The 17,045-nt window shown below is 45.1% G+C and overlaps 1 protein-coding gene across 3 annotated transcripts; it reads right to left on the bottom strand.

Moving 5' to 3' along the window:
• Window positions 1-912: 912 nt before the first annotated feature.
• On the bottom strand, window positions 913-16,702 carry LOC310693443 (uncharacterized protein). Of its 3 annotated transcripts, XM_083475534.1 has the most exons (12): window positions 12,832-16,702; window positions 12,124-12,182; window positions 10,211-10,371; window positions 8,308-8,441; window positions 6,498-6,556; window positions 5,621-5,757; window positions 5,395-5,519; window positions 4,838-4,896; window positions 4,305-4,459; window positions 3,793-3,902; window positions 2,050-2,197; window positions 913-1,594 (listed from the first exon to the last, which is right to left on the bottom strand). In XM_083475534.1, coding segments are annotated over exons 1-12 (5,016 nt in total). In that variant the 5' UTR covers window positions 16,699-16,702; the 3' UTR covers window positions 913-1,592. The 3 variants fall into 3 exon arrangements, with proteins under 3 accessions (XP_083331660.1, XP_083331659.1, XP_083331661.1); XM_083475533.1 differs by having other exon boundaries at window positions 913-2,197; XM_083475535.1 differs by lacking the exons at window positions 12,124-12,182; window positions 12,832-16,702 and having other exon boundaries at window positions 913-2,197; window positions 10,211-10,472.
• Between the last annotated feature and the right edge of the window lie 343 nt (window positions 16,703-17,045).

Raw genomic sequence — 17,045 nt, 5'->3', positions numbered from 1 at the left:
AAAAAAAAAGCTGTTACAGTTTATTCAGAACTATATTTTAATACATAACATCATTCTTTGGAAATAATGGCAATGAGCCCGAGGGGAGAGGGGAGGAAGTATATTGTGTTTACTAACCAGGTTCAACTTAATTACTTTAAAAGAAAGGCACTTCTGCCAAGTGATTCGGAGGGGGGAAACCATTTGCCAGGGATAAAAGCCAAAATGAGGTAAAAACTGATGCTCCCTTGGAAAGGCAATGTGAGCAAAAGACACTGCGTTTCCTCAGGAAGGAACTTTTAAACCAGAGGCAGGGAACCTGCGGCCCTCCAGATATGGATAGACTACAACTCCCATCATCCCCAACCATTGGCGATGCTGGCTCAGGCTGATGGGAGTTGGAGTCCAACCCCACTCCCAGTTTAAACTAGACATTCAAAAAATACAGACATAAGACACCTCCGTTAGCAAACGTGTGAAGCCAGAGATAGACATCTTCCTCAAAGCTACTGAAAGAACCAGATTCCTGCAGTAGCAAAACTGAAGCTAAAGATCTCACCTGGAAATTAGTGCACCTACAAATAAAATCTTTTGGATCCCAAGATCCAATGCTGCTGAAATGCATGTTATAACAAGTTGACTCTTTGGGATCACTGGCAGTCTGTATCAGTTTCACCCTTGCGACATCCTAGCTAGAAAATTGAACTAAAAGCGCCTCTCAAATTCCTCATGCTATAGAAACCACCTGGGTTCTGCACAAATTTGGAGGAATAGCAGCAAAGAGGCACATACTCTCAAAAGAAAGGTGTGTTCAGAGCTTCCAAGTCTGCAGGTTGTTCAAGAGAGACTATTACCATCAGATATACCCAGGGCTCTATCTGCCCCCCACCCCAAATCTGCCTACCCCCACCCCAACACACCTTGAGTTCTTATCCCACCAAGATCTGGTCAGGAACAGTAAACATCCAGTCAGGAAAAACTAACAAAAAACTAGCTTCTATGCCCTAAACATACAAAGTAATAAGAAATGTTTCAAAGACATACATAAAAGATCAGCTTAGTCATAAAAAATATACGAGACTTCTTTGCTGGTTCGGGAGGAAAAATCTTTACAATGAAGGCCTCAAGTACGGGCACAAGGGAGAGGTATAATAAACCTTTTGACCTGTGTGCTTAAGTTCTGGGGCCACCGTTCCTCAAAGCTACAGAACACAACCAGCTACTGCCTTGCACTCTCGTTCTGGACCATTTGCCTTTCCTGGCGTTAAAACCTCACTTCTAGTTTTAAAGAGATGCCCAGTAAATCAAATGTGGAATTTACAAAGGGAAGCCATTACACACTCCCCTCTTTTTAAAAAAAGTTTCGTTGCTTCCACATCCCCCTTCCCAATTCTGTTCAAGACACTACACAGGAATTTTGCATTGAGATCAGTATTTGCATTTCTTCTTCTTATGACCAGTCACCAGTCGACACCTTCCTGCATCCTCCGCCGCTCTGGCTCAGACACCGTTTGGTATCACATCAGCAGACAAAAAGGCCCAACTCAGATGGTATGAAAACATCCCATCTTCATCCCAAGCCTTTGATTCTTCTAGTCTAGCATCTGGCACCATCCTGTGGGCAAAAAGCAAAACAGAACGCTGTCAACTCCAGAAGCCCGTGAACTGGGAGACTTTCAGTGCTGGACACACTGAAATCCCCCATCACCATTTCAACGTTTCTAATCTGCTAGAATTTAAAAATCTAAGCTACATCAAGAGAGTGTGTCTTCACAAATTATTTTGTTTTTATTCAGAAGCATGAAAGCCTGATGTACTCTGCTCATAAAAAAGAAAGACTGTGCCTTGGTTAGTATATTCAGTTATCAGCACACTGCCAATTCAGATGTTGTGCTTCAGCAATGCACAAAGAAGTTTTTTCATGGCAGAAGCCCTTGTCCCTTCTCCCCCTGCCAAAATATAAATTTAAAAAATCCAAGGCATGTATAACCAAAATATCAAAGATTTCTAGATTCTTCAAAGGCCAGTTTGAGGAACTTTCAAGTCCTTTGGAGCTGGCTGAACACTCACATTTTTCCATGTGTTCTGACAGTCTGGAGTATACCTCATCCGGAGTTGGGTAGAATCCTGGGTTATCTAGTTCAAATGTCTCTACGCACGCTTCATGGTCACGCCACCTGTTGATAATAATCTTGTCTCTCCGGCCACGCACCTTTCGCTTAGGAGAAGTTAGCAGAGCTGGTTAAGGGACTGTAGCCTAGCAAGTTGCCAGTTAGAATAATAGAACTGTAGAGGTGGAAGGGACCCTGGTCCAACCCCCTGCAGTGAAGGAATATGCAGCTGTCCCATATGGGGATCAAACCTACAACCTTGCATTATCAGCACCATGCTCCAACCAACTGAACCACCCAGACTTCCAAACTAAGTGGCGCTCAATGGAATAGGCTGCTCATAGTACAAAAGAAAGCTGCTTCCAGAAGTCTGGAGCAGGCATGCCCCTACCAAAGATGTACATCATTCCTACATCACAGGATCATCTGAAGATCTCACCTAATACAAGATTACCGGTAAGCCTTTAGTGCTTTACCAAACCTGTAGACAAGGAGTGCCAGTTGGGTGCTCCCCAAGATGTTGCTGAACTACATCTCTTGTCCCCAGACCATTGACCACACTGGCTGGGACTGATGGAGAGAGGACAGCCACAGATCTTCCAAACTCGCATGGCCAATCCCTGCAGAAAGCAGGATTCAAGTGATGGCCCACCAGTGGATAGGCCTGTGCTGTGCTCTGAAGTCTTGGTAATCATCACCAGATGTCCCTGTGCCATCAGGTGACTGATGGGTGGGTAAAGCTAAAAGGTAAAGGAGCCTTGGATAGTAAAGTCCAGTCAAAGGTGACTATGGAGTGTGATGTTCATCTCGTTTTCAGGCCAAAGGAGCTGGTGTTTGTCCACAGACAGGTTTCCAGGTCATGTGGCCAGAATGACTAACCCACTTCTGGCACAACAGGACATTGTGACAGAAACCAGAGTGCAGGGAAACGCAGTTTACCTTCCCGCCGGAGTAGTACCTATTTATCTACTTGCACTTTGACGTGCTTTCAAACTGCTAGGTTGGCAGGAGCTGGGACAGAACAACAGGAGCTCACCCGTTGCGCAGATTCGAACCGCCGACCTTCCGATCAGCAAGCTCAAGAGGCTCAGTGGTTTAGACCACAGCACCACCCGCGTATCAGGTTGGTGGCACAGAGGAGAAAAAGATCTGGCCCTCTATCCAGATCAGGTTCTGCACCTCTGTCTTGCAGTTTGCTCAAGAACCTTATTTTCAGCACACTTTGCCTTCTACATGCCAGACTCGGAAGAAAACAATCAAAAACATTTTGTGATATAAAAAGTGATTCCTGGCATGGGTGAGGGAGGAGGAGGAGAACTCCATCAAGCTCCCACCTGACTTGTGGGGCATTCCAACTGCCAACAGGTCAGCTGCCTAAGGGGAAAACTGAATAGCAGGACCTGCCTTGACCCATTGGACATTGTCACCCTGGTTCTGATTGGGGCGCAGGGAGGAAGCTGCTCTTTAACTAGGGTAGTGTTTCGTAAACTCGGGACTCCAGCTGTTTTGAACTACAGTTCCCATTATCCCTGACCACTGGGGTACTGCTACTTGGGGATGATGGGAGTTGTGGTCCAAAACCAGCTGGATGGAGACCCAAGTTTAGGAAATGCTGATCTAGGGCAAGACAAAGCCAGAACCCTTACAGGGGACAAGAGCAATGCAAAAAAGAATGGTTGTATGGTTCATATGAGATACTTACCAGCAGAGCCAGGATAGGAAGAGCAACTATTGCAAGGACACAGAGCACAATGATGGCTACCACATAGCCAGGGACACCTCGATGTGTAATGGGAGGCTCCAGCCCATCACCTAAATAAATATTTAAAATGAAGAGAAGTCACAGAATCATCAAGTTGGATGGTTCCTAGAAGTTCATTTAGGAAGTTCATCATCCACCACCCACTGCTAATTGCAGGGGGAGAAAGCAGATTATAATTCAGAAGTGCTTTATTGGTCCAGCTTCAGATGGGGTTACAGTTCCTCTGAAGGAGCAGGTTTGTAGCTTGGGGGTAACTCCTGGATCCTTTGCTCTCACTTGAGGCTCAGGTGGCCTCAGGAGTGCTTTCCATCAGCTTCAGCTGGTGGCCCAGCTATGCCCCTATCTGGACGGGAATAGCCTAACTACTATTGTCTATGCTCTGGTAACCTCAAGATTAGATTACTGCAATGCTTTCCCTTTAAGGCCCCTTTCTGAAACTTATACTGGCATACCTGCTACAGTAAAGGAGAATGGGTCCACTTGGAGATCTGAGGAGTCCAGATAATCCTTCGGGCCAACTGAAAGAGCGAGCGTCTGTAGGACATCCTTGCTTGTTGGAGCTGGGTGCTGGAATATCACATCTCCATGACATATCAGGGATCCACCTCTGCAGTCAGGACAAAGAGATAGGCTTAAGGATAGGAACCTGTAGGAACCGAGTTTTCAACACTACCCTAGTGTAGAAACTTGGCTAAATTCCCACTTGTGAAGAAAGGGCAAACCAGGCAAACTTACAGTTGTGGAGAAGGGGTAAAAAGAAAAGCCCACTAATATATTTGGCTTCACACAATAAGAGGCGCAGCTAGTGGGAGAGTCACCTTGGTTTTAAAAGAGATAAGCTTAGCCTTTAAAAAACAAGTTCAGTTTACCTAGGTTAAAAAGGTTGTGCATGTTTTGCAAATGAAAAAAAGACTCACCTGCGAGTTTCAGCTTTCAGTGCCAAGTCTGTATCAGAGCAAGTGAAAATCAAGACAGAATTACTTACGTGATGTCTCGGATTGCCACTTGCAGGAGGTTTTTGTACTTCCCCAGAATATGTGTTAGCTGGAATAATAATAATAATGATGATGATGATGATGATGATGATGATGATGGATGTTTACAGTTGGTCACTTGCTCTGCGAATCATTACTCAAAATCCTAGGAAATCATAAAGCTTAAATTCCTTCATTGGCTTCCTGCAAGCAGCAAGATCCTGCACAAACACCTTGCTTTGCCTTTTGTGGCCTTGCCAGCCTCATCTCTGCTTGAATATCCTCAATACGTCCCCGCCCCATAGATGGCCAGTTGCATCCCTTTTCATCATCCAGTGGTTTCCTGCTCCTTCAAGCAATTCCATCTTACATCCCTTGCGGTTGTTAAAGCAGCAGTTCAAGTGCTTTTACCTATCTGGAATGTGTCTTTAGAGGGCAGGATGGAATGGGGCTAGTGAGAGTTGAAGGGCCAGACAGAGAGGTCTGAAGGGCCACATCCAGCTTATGGGCTGGAGATCCCCTGTTTTTATATTAGAGACCCTACCAACTATTAACATCTCATGCCTACCACATCAGATATATCCTTAGCAATGTTCTGATGCTCTACAGAAGAACGATCCATCATTCTCTCATTGAATATCCTGTTGGTTACCAAGAAAGACACTGGAAAGACCTGGAGACTTAGGCGTGACCCTGTAAGCAGAAAGCATGGGGTTAGGAGCAGAGAATTAAGCTTCCCACCTACTGCCCATCATCATCCCTAAAAGCAAGCCAGAAAGAGAGTGGCTACTGACCATTGATGGAGAGAGACGTGAGGTCCACAGAGTAGTTTCTTAGCCCCATCAGTGCTTTTAGAGCCCAGTCAATGTCCACATGAGCACTGGTATCAATATAGACATCTCCATTTATATTGACACCACCTTGGCTATATCTGCAAGCAACAGAAGTTGTGTTACCCTGTGCACATAAGAGAGTATCCCTACCCCCAAGTGGTGCTACAATACACCCTAAGGAACCCAGCCAGATGGGTGGGGTATAAATAATAAAATTATTATTAAGCAGGCACCTGGTCAAACATGTTGAAAAACATTGACTGTTTTAACACTTGGGATTGGTTTTGATCAGGCACCCAATCATAGAGGTCTTTGAGGTCCCGCTCAAACAAGAAGTTACTGGTGAAAAGCATTTTATTCCTAGTCAAGTCCAAAGGTTCCATCAATACATACCAAGACTACAACCAAGAGAAGGTTATCCAGCTTTGACCAGCCTAGGCATTTAGGTACTAGATAGCTCATACCTCCAGCTCAAAAAGTATACACCAGCACTTTCTAGGGTTCAGATTATAAAGTATGGAAGAGGAACCTGTGAAAGCATCCAAAATATTGCCAGACTACAAGTCCCAACCATTGGCTATGCTGGCCTGGACTGATGGGAGTTGTAGTCCAACATTGAGGACCGCAAGTTCCCCTTTCCCCATTATAAAGCTTTGCTGAGATACAAACTGTTTGCTTGAGCCAGTACAAATCTAGTATAGGAGATGCCATGACCACAGATTTACCTTCTTCAAGAGTGGATCCTTCCCAGATAGGACACAAAACAGAAGCAGACGCTTGTAAGTTGCCCAACAGCACCACTGCCCAGTCCCTAAAGGAGATTAACTCATGTACATACCCGACTTGATTAAGAGAGATATTCTGGACTGTGTACCGAGTTCCAAGCAACAGGAACACCTACAGACAAAAGTCAATGTTGTTCTTACTCAGAATTCATCAGCATGCAGATGTTAAACCTCAAAGCTGGGGCCATCACTGCCAGACAGAATCATAGAATTGTAAGGTTTGAATCCATGACCCTGAGATTGTCTCATGCTTAGCAGAGCTTAGGGTCTCCATGGAAAACAAGGGAAGATGAGGCCACAAGAACCCTGTGAGCAGAGCTTGGGGGAGATTCCTCTTCAATGTGCCACAGCGCTGGTGGTTCAGCTGGAAGGTGAGCCAGTTGGACTGGAAAGGATAAAGCGGGGGGAGCCTTGCTGAGGATGCAGCACCGCTCAGCCCAGCAGAGGATAACGGTGGGATGAGAGATACATTGGGTGTGGATCCCAGCCACCAAGTGAAGGGAGAATGGGGAGAAAGTGGGAATGTGTAAGGAAGCATAAAACAGAGGAGGAACAAGCAGAGATGCAGGGAGTAAACAGGGGCAGGAACAGGGCAAGTAAGAAGAGATGAGAGCAAGGTGCTGACTGAAGCAGAAATAAGGAGAAAGGGCAGACACGGGGTTCTGAAGGCACTTGGGACCCACAAAGAGGTAAGACAGGAATCTTCCCAAAGCCATTCAAGCCACGTCCTCCTCTGCTTCCCAACAAGGGCAAGACCTGACCACGGTATGTAAAAGCAGCACCTGACTCCAGGTGAACTTGCCCATTCATCCATTTGAAGGCCTTCTCAGATGCTGCCACTTGTGGAGGTCAGGCAGGTGCCAGTCAGAGGGGGCCTCTTCTATGGTGGCATGCCATAATAATAAATAATAATAATTTATTTCTACCCTGCCCATGTGGCCGAGCTTCCCCAGCCACTCTGGGCGGCTTCCAACCAAATATTAAAAACAATACAGCATCAAACATTAAAAACTTCCCTAAACAGGGCCGCCTTCAGTTGTCTTTTAAAAGTAAAATAGTTGCTCATTGCCTTGACATCTGCTGGGAGGGTGTTCCACAGGACAGGTGCCACTACTGAGAAGGCCCTCTGCCTGGTTCCCTGTAACCTCACTTCTCGCAGCGAGGGAACTGCCGGAAAGCCCTCGGCGCTGGACCTCATTGTCCGAGCTGAATGATGGGGATGGAGATGCTCCTTCAGGTATACAGGACCGAGGCCATTAAGGGCTTTAAAGGTCAGCTATGTACTTCCCTCTAGATCAGGAGCAGGTGCCCAAGAGATTATGTTTCGACCCCCAGCTCCCATTGGCCCCAGACAGCCTGGCTGATGGTCAGGGATGATGGAAGCTGTGATCCTCCTAACTTTTGGGACTGCAGGTTTTCCATCACTGCTATAGACATGACTTCTGGGCTTCTTCAACACCACAGATGCCAAGCAACCCGAAGCACTGCTTACAAAACTTCATTAGCTGCAATCTATTCCTTCCTTTTATTCTGCACTCTCTTTTCCTGCCTTTTGCTCCCATCTGATACTCTTAGGTGTCTTGCAATTCACTAAAAGCAGGGTTGAGAGCTATTGTGGGTAAGGGAGGATCAGTTTTCTAAGTGAGGAGTTGTCACCAGCACCAATAAGCTTAGGCAGGATGTGTCAGCCACTCTTAAAAGATTAGGCTATACTGCTACAGCCACCCAACTACATCTGATTTAGCTGTAAGAATGAGAAAGGTAAAAAGAGAATTATTGCAACCAACGCACAAGGAGGACAGCATCTTCCAGACGTTAAGTCTCCCACACCTGAAGCCAAAGGGCCTTTCACCCCCAAATTACCTTGCGCCTTAGCTTTTCCATATGTTCCAGGTTCATCATGCCATCAAGTTCATCATGCCATGCTGAAGATCCCAGCCCCAGAACTGTGAATGATACAGCCAGCTTCTCTGGTTCTAGGTTTTTCAAGCTGAAACCTAGTAAGAGATACAGTTAACATTCAAGGAACATAGCAATTAATAATAATTGCTTTTATTTCTCATGTTTTTTGTTTTATAATTATTAATAGAAAAAGGAACATGCTTGCTTTCTTCTTCCCTCCTCTAGCTTATCAAATGACTGCTATTACTGCTGTATAGACTGTGGTTTTTTTTAAAAAAAATTATTTATACTTTTCAGGTTTATACATTTCACTAATTTTTATACATTTCACCAATTTTACAATCATGTTGACATTTTAAAATTTGACTTCCTTCCCCCTCTTTCTGCGGCTCCTTAAATTTATTTGTAATATCTTCTGCATATCCAAATTAACCTAATTTACTCATTTATTCATCTTCTTTAAATATATAGTATAGACAGTTGATCTTGAGGCAGAAAGTGTGTGTGTGTGTGTGTGTGTGTGTGTGTGTGTGTGTGTGTGTGTGTTTAGAGAGAAAACTGGAGTAGAGACCCGGGTTCAAACCCCATACTCAGTCACAGAGCTGACCTTGGGCAGGCACTCTCCCAACAAAATCTACCCTGCAGGGCTGTTGAAGCAAGACCCTAGAGGATTATTATCCTTAGGCTTTTCATATAATCAGCTATTCATATCATCAGTTATCAGTTATCAATATATTCACATATGCTCACATATAACCAGAGTTTTACAGTGATTTTTATAATCCTTTTAAATCATAAAAGCTTTGCCTAGTCTAACAGCAAACTGCTTGAAACCGCAAGTTCAGAGATGGACCTTTCCCCCAGTGCTTTCTTGCACCCTAGAGAAAGGGGAAGCTATAAATCAGAAGTCGCTGATACAACTCTCCCCCTCTAGTCCAGACTAATTCTGGACACGAAACAGGAAGGGCTGACCACAATACCCCTACATGAACAGATGCACGGGGGAGTTATCCTCAGGAGATCCCCTCCTAGCCGAAGTTTCAATTTCCTGTTTCATCAACTAGGGAAAAGTTCAGACTGTACAGACAAAGGAAAGCAGAATTTGGGAGTTGTACTCTGCGCGCGGTCAAGATGGTCAAGAGCATGGCAGAATGCGCGCTCGTTGGTTATTTTTCGCTGGCGTTCGTGATTGTCTCATGATTGTCTCATGATCTGTGATGCTGCACTCAGGTATATAACTCCTGAACCTGAATTCTTTGGGGTCCCAGTCTTTTGGAAAGGATTCCAACTGGGTCCATTATTGCTCAGAAATAAACTTCACCTTTTTCTCCAAATTGCTGTGTCTGTCAATCCTTTGTCTCCACATAAGTGGGTACCACTGCCTAAATTTTGCAACATTGTGAGTGTAAAAGAGAGACCATGCACACAACTAAAGAGAGACCATGCACACAACTAAAATACTTGCAAAGCATACCTTGCAAAGCAAGTATTTCAGTGCACAGGTAGCATATCAAAGCGCTTGAGTGAGCAAATATGGTATACAGCTATCTTACAAGTAAACTGGCCTCATACTGTTAATATAAAGCTGAACATACTGTAGTTGTTCCAATATTCAACAATTACTATTCCCCCCCACCAGTAAATTCATTTGCTACACGTCCTTCAATTACTCATCTATATAATACACAGGTTCTGTCAACTATGCTACATCCGATATAGTTTTATTCCATTGTAAGACGTCAAATGCTTTATCAGATTTCCAGTTTCTTGCTATGACTAGTCTGGCTGCAGTGATCATAGCTGTTGCAACTTCCAGATCCTCCTTGTCTTTATGATGGCTTTCAGATATTCCAACAGAGCTCACCTTTTGACTGAAGAGATTTCAGATCCACCCTCCAGCCAAAGAAGGTGTCCATTTCCCGCCTCTCCACCTCTGTGACAATTGTACGGAGGATGTCCGAGGGTGTGGGAACAGGGGCTCCAGCCTGGAACACAGCCACAGCCTCAGCGATCACAGAGCCATTCCTGTGAAGAAGCCAGAACAACCACGATGTATTTGGCCACCTCTAGCAGACCTCCTGTCATAACACCATTGCAAGGAGGAAAGAATCCACCAGCCTCTGGAGTGCCATCAAATTGATCAATATGATCCCCTGTTCCTAGAAAAGCAAGTTTGGGATGACGTGCTATGACTAACCATTTTAAACTCTACTTCGAGAGCAAAGGTTTGGCTTCCATGCATTCTCAAAATGCCAGGAGGAAATGGGCCCTGGAGTGTTCCCATTAAAATACTCATTTAAACATCCTTAAAATATCAGTGACTTCCTTTCTTCTCTTTCCATGGTTCATTTTAAATATCATAAATCCCTGCATATTTTAGAAAAACTAAATCATTCAGTATTCCATTATTGCATCCATCAAAACTTGTTTACACTGTTGAATTTATCTTAATGCTGCCAACGTTTTAAAGTGTACACAATTTTTGTCCATATATTTCTCTAAACGTATGTTCTTGTTCGCTTATTCTATATGTTAAGTCTGCAAGCTGCGCATATTCTGTCAGCTTAAGTTGCCATTCTTCTTTAAGTGGGACCTCACTCATTTTCCATTTCTGAACTAACAAAACACAGGTCGCAGTAGTGGCATACATAAATAACCTTTTCTGACACCTGGGGATTTCAGTCTGGTTATTCCCAAAAGAAAGGGGGGGAAGTAATTTTAAACATTTTTTTCAATTCATTATAAATCATTTCCCTATACTCTTTTACCTTTTTACATGTCCAGCACATATGAAAGAACGTTCCCTCCACCTCTTTGCACTTCCAGCACTTATCTGATTCTCTTATTTACATATAGACTCTTCCCATTATGCAGGCTTCCCACCTTTGGGGAGAACTCTATGCCTGATCAACTGAATGAGAAGATTGAGATTTCCCCATTGAATGTGTGACAGTTAGGATGGAGCTTGTAGGCATGGGCCTCCTCCATTCATCCTCCTCTGTTTAGATTTGGTGCCCCCCTCCAGATGTTTTGAACTGCAGCTCCCATCAGCCAAGCCAGTGTGGGCAATGGTCAAGGCTGACTGGAGGTGCAATCCACCAGTATCTGGGTGAGAAAGTCTGGTTCAGATACTCCATGTCTTGGTGCCACTCGCATTTCCAAACCACCCAATGATATTTGGAGTTAATTCACAGGCGGACTGGTGGTGAAGACCCACCTGCTCTATACACTCAAAGCAATAATGTATTACTTAATACAGTTGTGATTTCCCCCTCCCCCAAAGAATTCTGGGAACTGTCGTTTGTTATGGGCATTGAGAGTGGTTAGCAGATCCCTCTTCCCCTCGCCATGTTGCAGTTCCTAGAGTGGCGTATCAATCAAGCCCTCTTCCCAGGAACCTCTTGGAATTGTAGCTCAATGAGGGGAAGAGGGTCTCTGAACATCTCACAGCACCCTTAACAAATGGATTCCCAGGATTCTTTGTGGGAAGCTGTGAGTGTTTAAAGTGGTAGGCTACGGCTTGAAATGTATAGCAGTGACCTGCTGAAGAGTGTAGGTCAAGTTGCACCAACAAACATAGATGAGGAATGAATGAGTTCTCTCTCAGCTTGAAGTGCACCTCAAAAAAAGGCCTTTTTCTACATTGAAGGTGAATCCTAAGTTCACAGCTAAGCAATATGTGATAATGCTCAAGAAATGAAAGCCAGGTACTTTCTGAACAGGCCAAACTTTTCCTCTCTGGAAACGCAACAGTGCGGTCGATAAAGAGTAACTTACAGGAAACGGAGAATGTTTGCTTGGAGAAAGGTCTCATAGGTAGATAGCATCTTGTTTAACTGAAAGCAGAACACAAAGATGCTTATTTCTGCAGGGACTGTTTGCCCAGAAGAACATTTAGAATGCAGAGTTCCCACAGAACAAACATGCAGATGGCGATGCCATAGGATGTAGCTCAATGTTTGCTCTTCCTGGACAGCAAGAGACAAATTGGACCAGATACATAACGATGCTGTTTCCGCCTTAACAACAGGGGTGGAGAACCTTTTTCAGTCCAAGGGGGACATTCCCTCCTAGGCGATTTTCCAGGGGCCACTTGCCAGTTTCAGAAGAGTCAGAGCATAGAGAGAGAAGAGCAACAAGTGTAGATCTTATAGTTGTACAGTAGGCTTTCTGGCCCTCTTTAAAAAAATTAATTGCCAAGAGCATAAAGCTGAGTGGGCACAAGTTAAATGCACATAAGTTGCAGATATGCTGTACAATTGTGCAAGTAATTGACTCAAGAGGGATAAAAAGAATAGTATGGATTCCTAGAGTTGGCCTCACCCATGGGTAGAGGGCCCACCACCAACAATCCTGTAGGACAAAGTGGTGGAAGGGTAGATTACCACAGTGATAATGTCAAAAATGCACCAAAATCTGACCCAAAGTCAGTTAAATAGGTGTGGTGGTGGTGTTGTTTTTTAAACCATTGTCTAGAATACTTACAGTCAACTTTACTTCTTTCTCCAGCTTCTTGTAGCTTTGAGAGGACTTGTTCTGCAAGGATTCTTCATAATCAATTCCAATGAGACGGAACTGCAGAGGCAGATTATGCACAGCCAGAACAGGTGGCGTAGATGTTCTCCAGGTCAAACTCTCCTTCCTGGTGAACTGGCTCAGTGCTGCAGCCTCGAACTTTGACACTGGCTGCTTTGGAGTGTTGCCGTCTTGGTTTCCAGACACCATTTGTGTAGTTGTGCTTATCAGATGCTCAGGGCTGGTCTTCTTGGTGCCAAGAACTGCACTGGCCCCATTCTTCATGGCATCTGTTGACCCCAGTAGAGTAACTAAAAGCTTTCTAGTCGTGAGTGCTTGGGTAGTAGTGGGAATCTGAGTTGATGCACCTTGAGACAGAGTGAAAGATGCTGGGATGGTGCTCACTGTACAAGGGGCATTCCTGCAAGCTGCTCTTGACAACTCACCAGGAAGAATTCTTGGGCTAGTCGGCAGATCTGTTGTAACAGATGACACAGGGACAGCCTGGGTAGATGTGGTCTCTGGGAGAGACAGATATGCAGGGCCTTGAGAGGCAGTGGAACTTTCATACCCTGAGCTGCCAATGTGCAAAGCCATTGTGCTAACTACTTGTGGGACAGCTGCAGTAAAGGCTTCTGTGATCTTGTATCCTAGTATGGTCCCCAGTGTAGCTGCTACAGCAGAGACATTGAAGTCAACCTCAGAGGCCCTTGTAGGCAAAAGTGTGGTTGTATCTGTAGTGTTAGCTGCTGTTTGAGAAGAAGTGATGGCTTTCAAATCATGTGTCCATGCTTCTGCACTGGACGCAACAGGCAGCATTATGTTGGTAGGTGTCCCCTGCTCTTTCCACGTGCTCATTGGGCCCTCAGTAGCCTCATCATTTATCTTCAAAATTGACTCAGGAATGCTGCTCCTAGAGGAGCCCATTGAGATAAAGCTTGTAGATACAGACCCACGGGTTGGAATGACCAAAAATCTTCCTGATTCTGTTATGTTTCCATGTGAAGCTGTGGCATGAGATGACATTGGAATGGCAAGCTTCCATCCCTGGGAAGTCACACTGAGAAATTCTGCTGCAGACCTGGTTGTAGCATCTCCTGTAGAGAGATCAACATGTACCGTACCATCAGAAACATCTCTATTTGGCAGGATAGCCTCTGCTGTTTCTAGGTATGGGCTAGAGAGGCGCATAGTGTCACTTCTTGCTGTAAATGTGTGCACAGTGGAATCATTAGCCATCTTTGTGGTCGAGGACACTGTTAGAGTCTCTCGCTCAGAAGGCTCCTTGGACTTCAGCACAACCCTCGACGTGGCAAGAGAGGTAGAATTTGGAGAAGGGGTTGGCATCGATCCACTCCTCCTCCTGGGCAAAGCATGGTGCTCATCTGTCAGCTGAACTGGGGACTCTGCAGAAGTTAAGCTAAAGACCAAGTCTTCAGCTGGAGTACCTCCTGAAGCCATCAGTGGGACCTCCGAGGAGAACATAGGCATCAGTTGAGCAGCAGCAGTTATTTTATGGGGCTCCCTGTAACTAGCAGTGTTGGTTACACCTTCCAGTGGACCAACATTATATCCTGTTTCAGCATCCCCAGCATGCAATGTGCCAAGTGAAGAACTTGAAGCTTGCCAGGGTGGGGAACTAATGCCAAAGTTGGTCATGCCACTTTTGCTGTTTGAGACGGTGCCATGTGTAGAGGCCTCATTGAAACCAATAAGCTCCTGTGGTACAGGAGAGGGGTCTTCCTTAAATTCCAGCCTAGCTTCTTCGCCTGCAGAAGTGCTTATCACTCCAACAGTGGCTAAAGAGTCCTCTTCAGTAGTACTAGGAGATGGCGGCAGAGATGTGACCTGCTCTTTCATCCAAGAACTCTGGGATCCAACAGACAGGCCAGTTGCTGCATGAGTGCCAAGGCCGAGTGACATAGCGGCAAGAGAAAGGCTGAACGCTGCCTCCCCATCTGCTGATGAATGAGGAATATGTGTAGTAGTCTCCAAAGCCACCTTGTTAACACTGCCATGAGCCACATCAGCAGAAGACTCTGCTGTCAAACTATGAGAAACGGGTAGAGTAGGATTTCTAGCTTTGGACCACAGGGACCTATTCATGGTGGACTCTGTCATGGTTGGCTGGATTGAAGAGCTAGTCAGAGCAGCTGTAGATGGTAAGCTATGGCTGGGCGGGATTGTGCCCTTACCCTCCCAATAAGGGAAGACAGAATTCAGAGGTACCTCAGTGTAGTTCTCTGGATTGACATGGGCTCCATCAGTGGCAGCCGACAGTGAAGACACAAAAGGAGACTCTGTAGTCATGGGGATAGGTCTATGTGGAGAAAAGCCAGTGCTTAGGAGTTCAAGCTGCTGCAGAGTGGGAAACCCTCTGGACTTTCTAGAGCCTGTGAAGCCTGCCAAAGTTGTAAAAGCGGGGAAAGTAACAGCTGGCAAAGCTTCATTTGAATGACTAAGTGAGGGCCAGAGGGAAGACTGGGACAAAGTTACAGGAACAGCTGTGGGGGGCCCTCTACTCATTGATTCAGTGGTATCAAGTTTCTGGCCATTGGACACAACATTCGGCTCAGAGTCAGCCTTATGTGAACTTGCACCAGAAGACTGTGAAGAAGAATCAGGCAAGGTATTGGCAGGAGTGTGCCGCATGGAAGCCAGAGAACTATGGGATGCATGCCCACTACTTGGATGGAGAAATTTCATCCTTATATTAGTGGTTCCAGGAGAAGTTGTTCCAACAGAAGAGATCATCGAATCTTGATGAGTGGTATGCAGTGTCTCATAACCTACAGATGTTAGGTAGGACCCTTCTTTCTTCCTGTACTGCTCACTGAGGAAGTCACTATGTGTAGAAGTAGCTGTGCCAGCATACTCAGACATTATCCTACTTATACTGGTTTTGTAGACCATTTCAGTTGAAGACAACAACGTTTCATGTAGGCCCTGCACATCCCTGGTGATGTGCTCCAGAGCAATTGGGTTTCTTGAAGTTAAGACCACAGTGTCAGCAGCAGTTGGCTGATCAGTAGCAGCAGCAGTATTTTGGAAAGCAGGTGCAGACAGGTGTGTTATATTTGGATCCAACGGCAAGGAGCTGCTCGTGTCTGGAAGAGGCAATATTGGGGACAATGTAGGAGTTACCCTTATGGTGTAAGCAGTCTCCATTTTTTCAGTTCCTACTGCTTGTGATATGAGAGACAGAGGTGCCGTGGTAATTTCTAGCTGCTCAATCCCTTTAGAAGCAAGCTTAAGAGAAATGCTTGTAGAATCAGGCACAAGTGAAGTTGCAAGGTCCAGAACATTAGAACTGTTCTCATCCATCTTCAAGACAGTGGAGTCAACACTCAGGGGTCCTTGCTCACTAAAGTTTAACTCCATATTTCCAGAGACATTACTTGAATCCCACTGGGCATTTGCAACAAAGGACCAGTCAACAGTGCCAGCCATGCTGGCTGATAAGTTTGCAGTATACAGATCTCTCCCTGTAGCAGGAAAACGTGGTCGGCCACTGTCAGACCAATTTTGCAAGTCTTGCCTAGTCAACTGCTGCCCATCAGTAACGTTCTGGAAAGGCAAGGAATCTGAAGACCCTGGTTTTGTGCCAGGTGGAGTCTGGTAAGTCGCAGCTAAATAGCTTTCGTTATAAGCAGCAGTGCTGGCAAAAAGAAGAGGAATGATGGACAAGACAGTTTGCCATGTCTGTCTTTGGGCAGTTGTTGCCCAACCCAAATTAAAGCATGAGGATGTTCTCCTGGCTTTACTTGAGCTTCCAGAAGGGGCCAGTTTGCCACCAGGTGGTCCTGTTGTTTGACTTATCATAAAAAACCCCATCATGGTTGCTTGGCTGTGAACTGGAAGGAAGAAATGATTTATTTAAACAGAAATAAAAGTATGAGAACAGTAGTTCTCCTAAATTATAAATCCTATAAGCTAATAAGGATCCACATTATGTAGCCAGAACAGCACCACCCATGCAAGGGATTCTGCAGATGGGTGCCATCACTGAGAAGTCTCTCTGTTGACCATGTGCCTTACTTTGGATGGGAGCAACACCTGTGCTCCATGGAAAAAAGGCTCATTGAAATGGATTTTAAAAGCATATTCCCCATCATTTTAGAATATGGGGTAAATTGTGTGAATGGGCCAAGGGATCAGGACACCAGCCCTGCCCACTCATAAAA

This window comes from Podarcis liolepis, assembly GCF_965112155.1.
Source record: "Podarcis liolepis genome assembly, chromosome: 14".
In the NCBI taxonomy this organism is placed as follows: domain Eukaryota; kingdom Metazoa; phylum Chordata; class Lepidosauria; order Squamata; family Lacertidae; genus Podarcis; species Podarcis liolepis.
This window is presented reverse-complemented; position numbering and strand designations above follow the sequence as displayed.

Excerpts from the sequence above, each read along its gene's own strand:
- LOC310693443 (XM_083475533.1), bottom strand. The coding sequence starts at position 16,698 with ATGATGGGGTTTTTTATGATAAGTCAAACAACAGGACCACCTGGTGGC. Across the intron at positions 8,442-10,210 it reads GAAATCTCTTCAGTCAAAAG|GTTTCAGCTTGAAAAACCTA; the intron begins GTGAGCTCTGTT and ends ATCTCTTACTAG. Across the intron at positions 5,520-5,620 it reads CACGTCTCTCTCCATCAATG|GGTCACGCCTAAGTCTCCAG; the intron begins GTCAGTAGCCAC and ends TTCTGCTTACAG.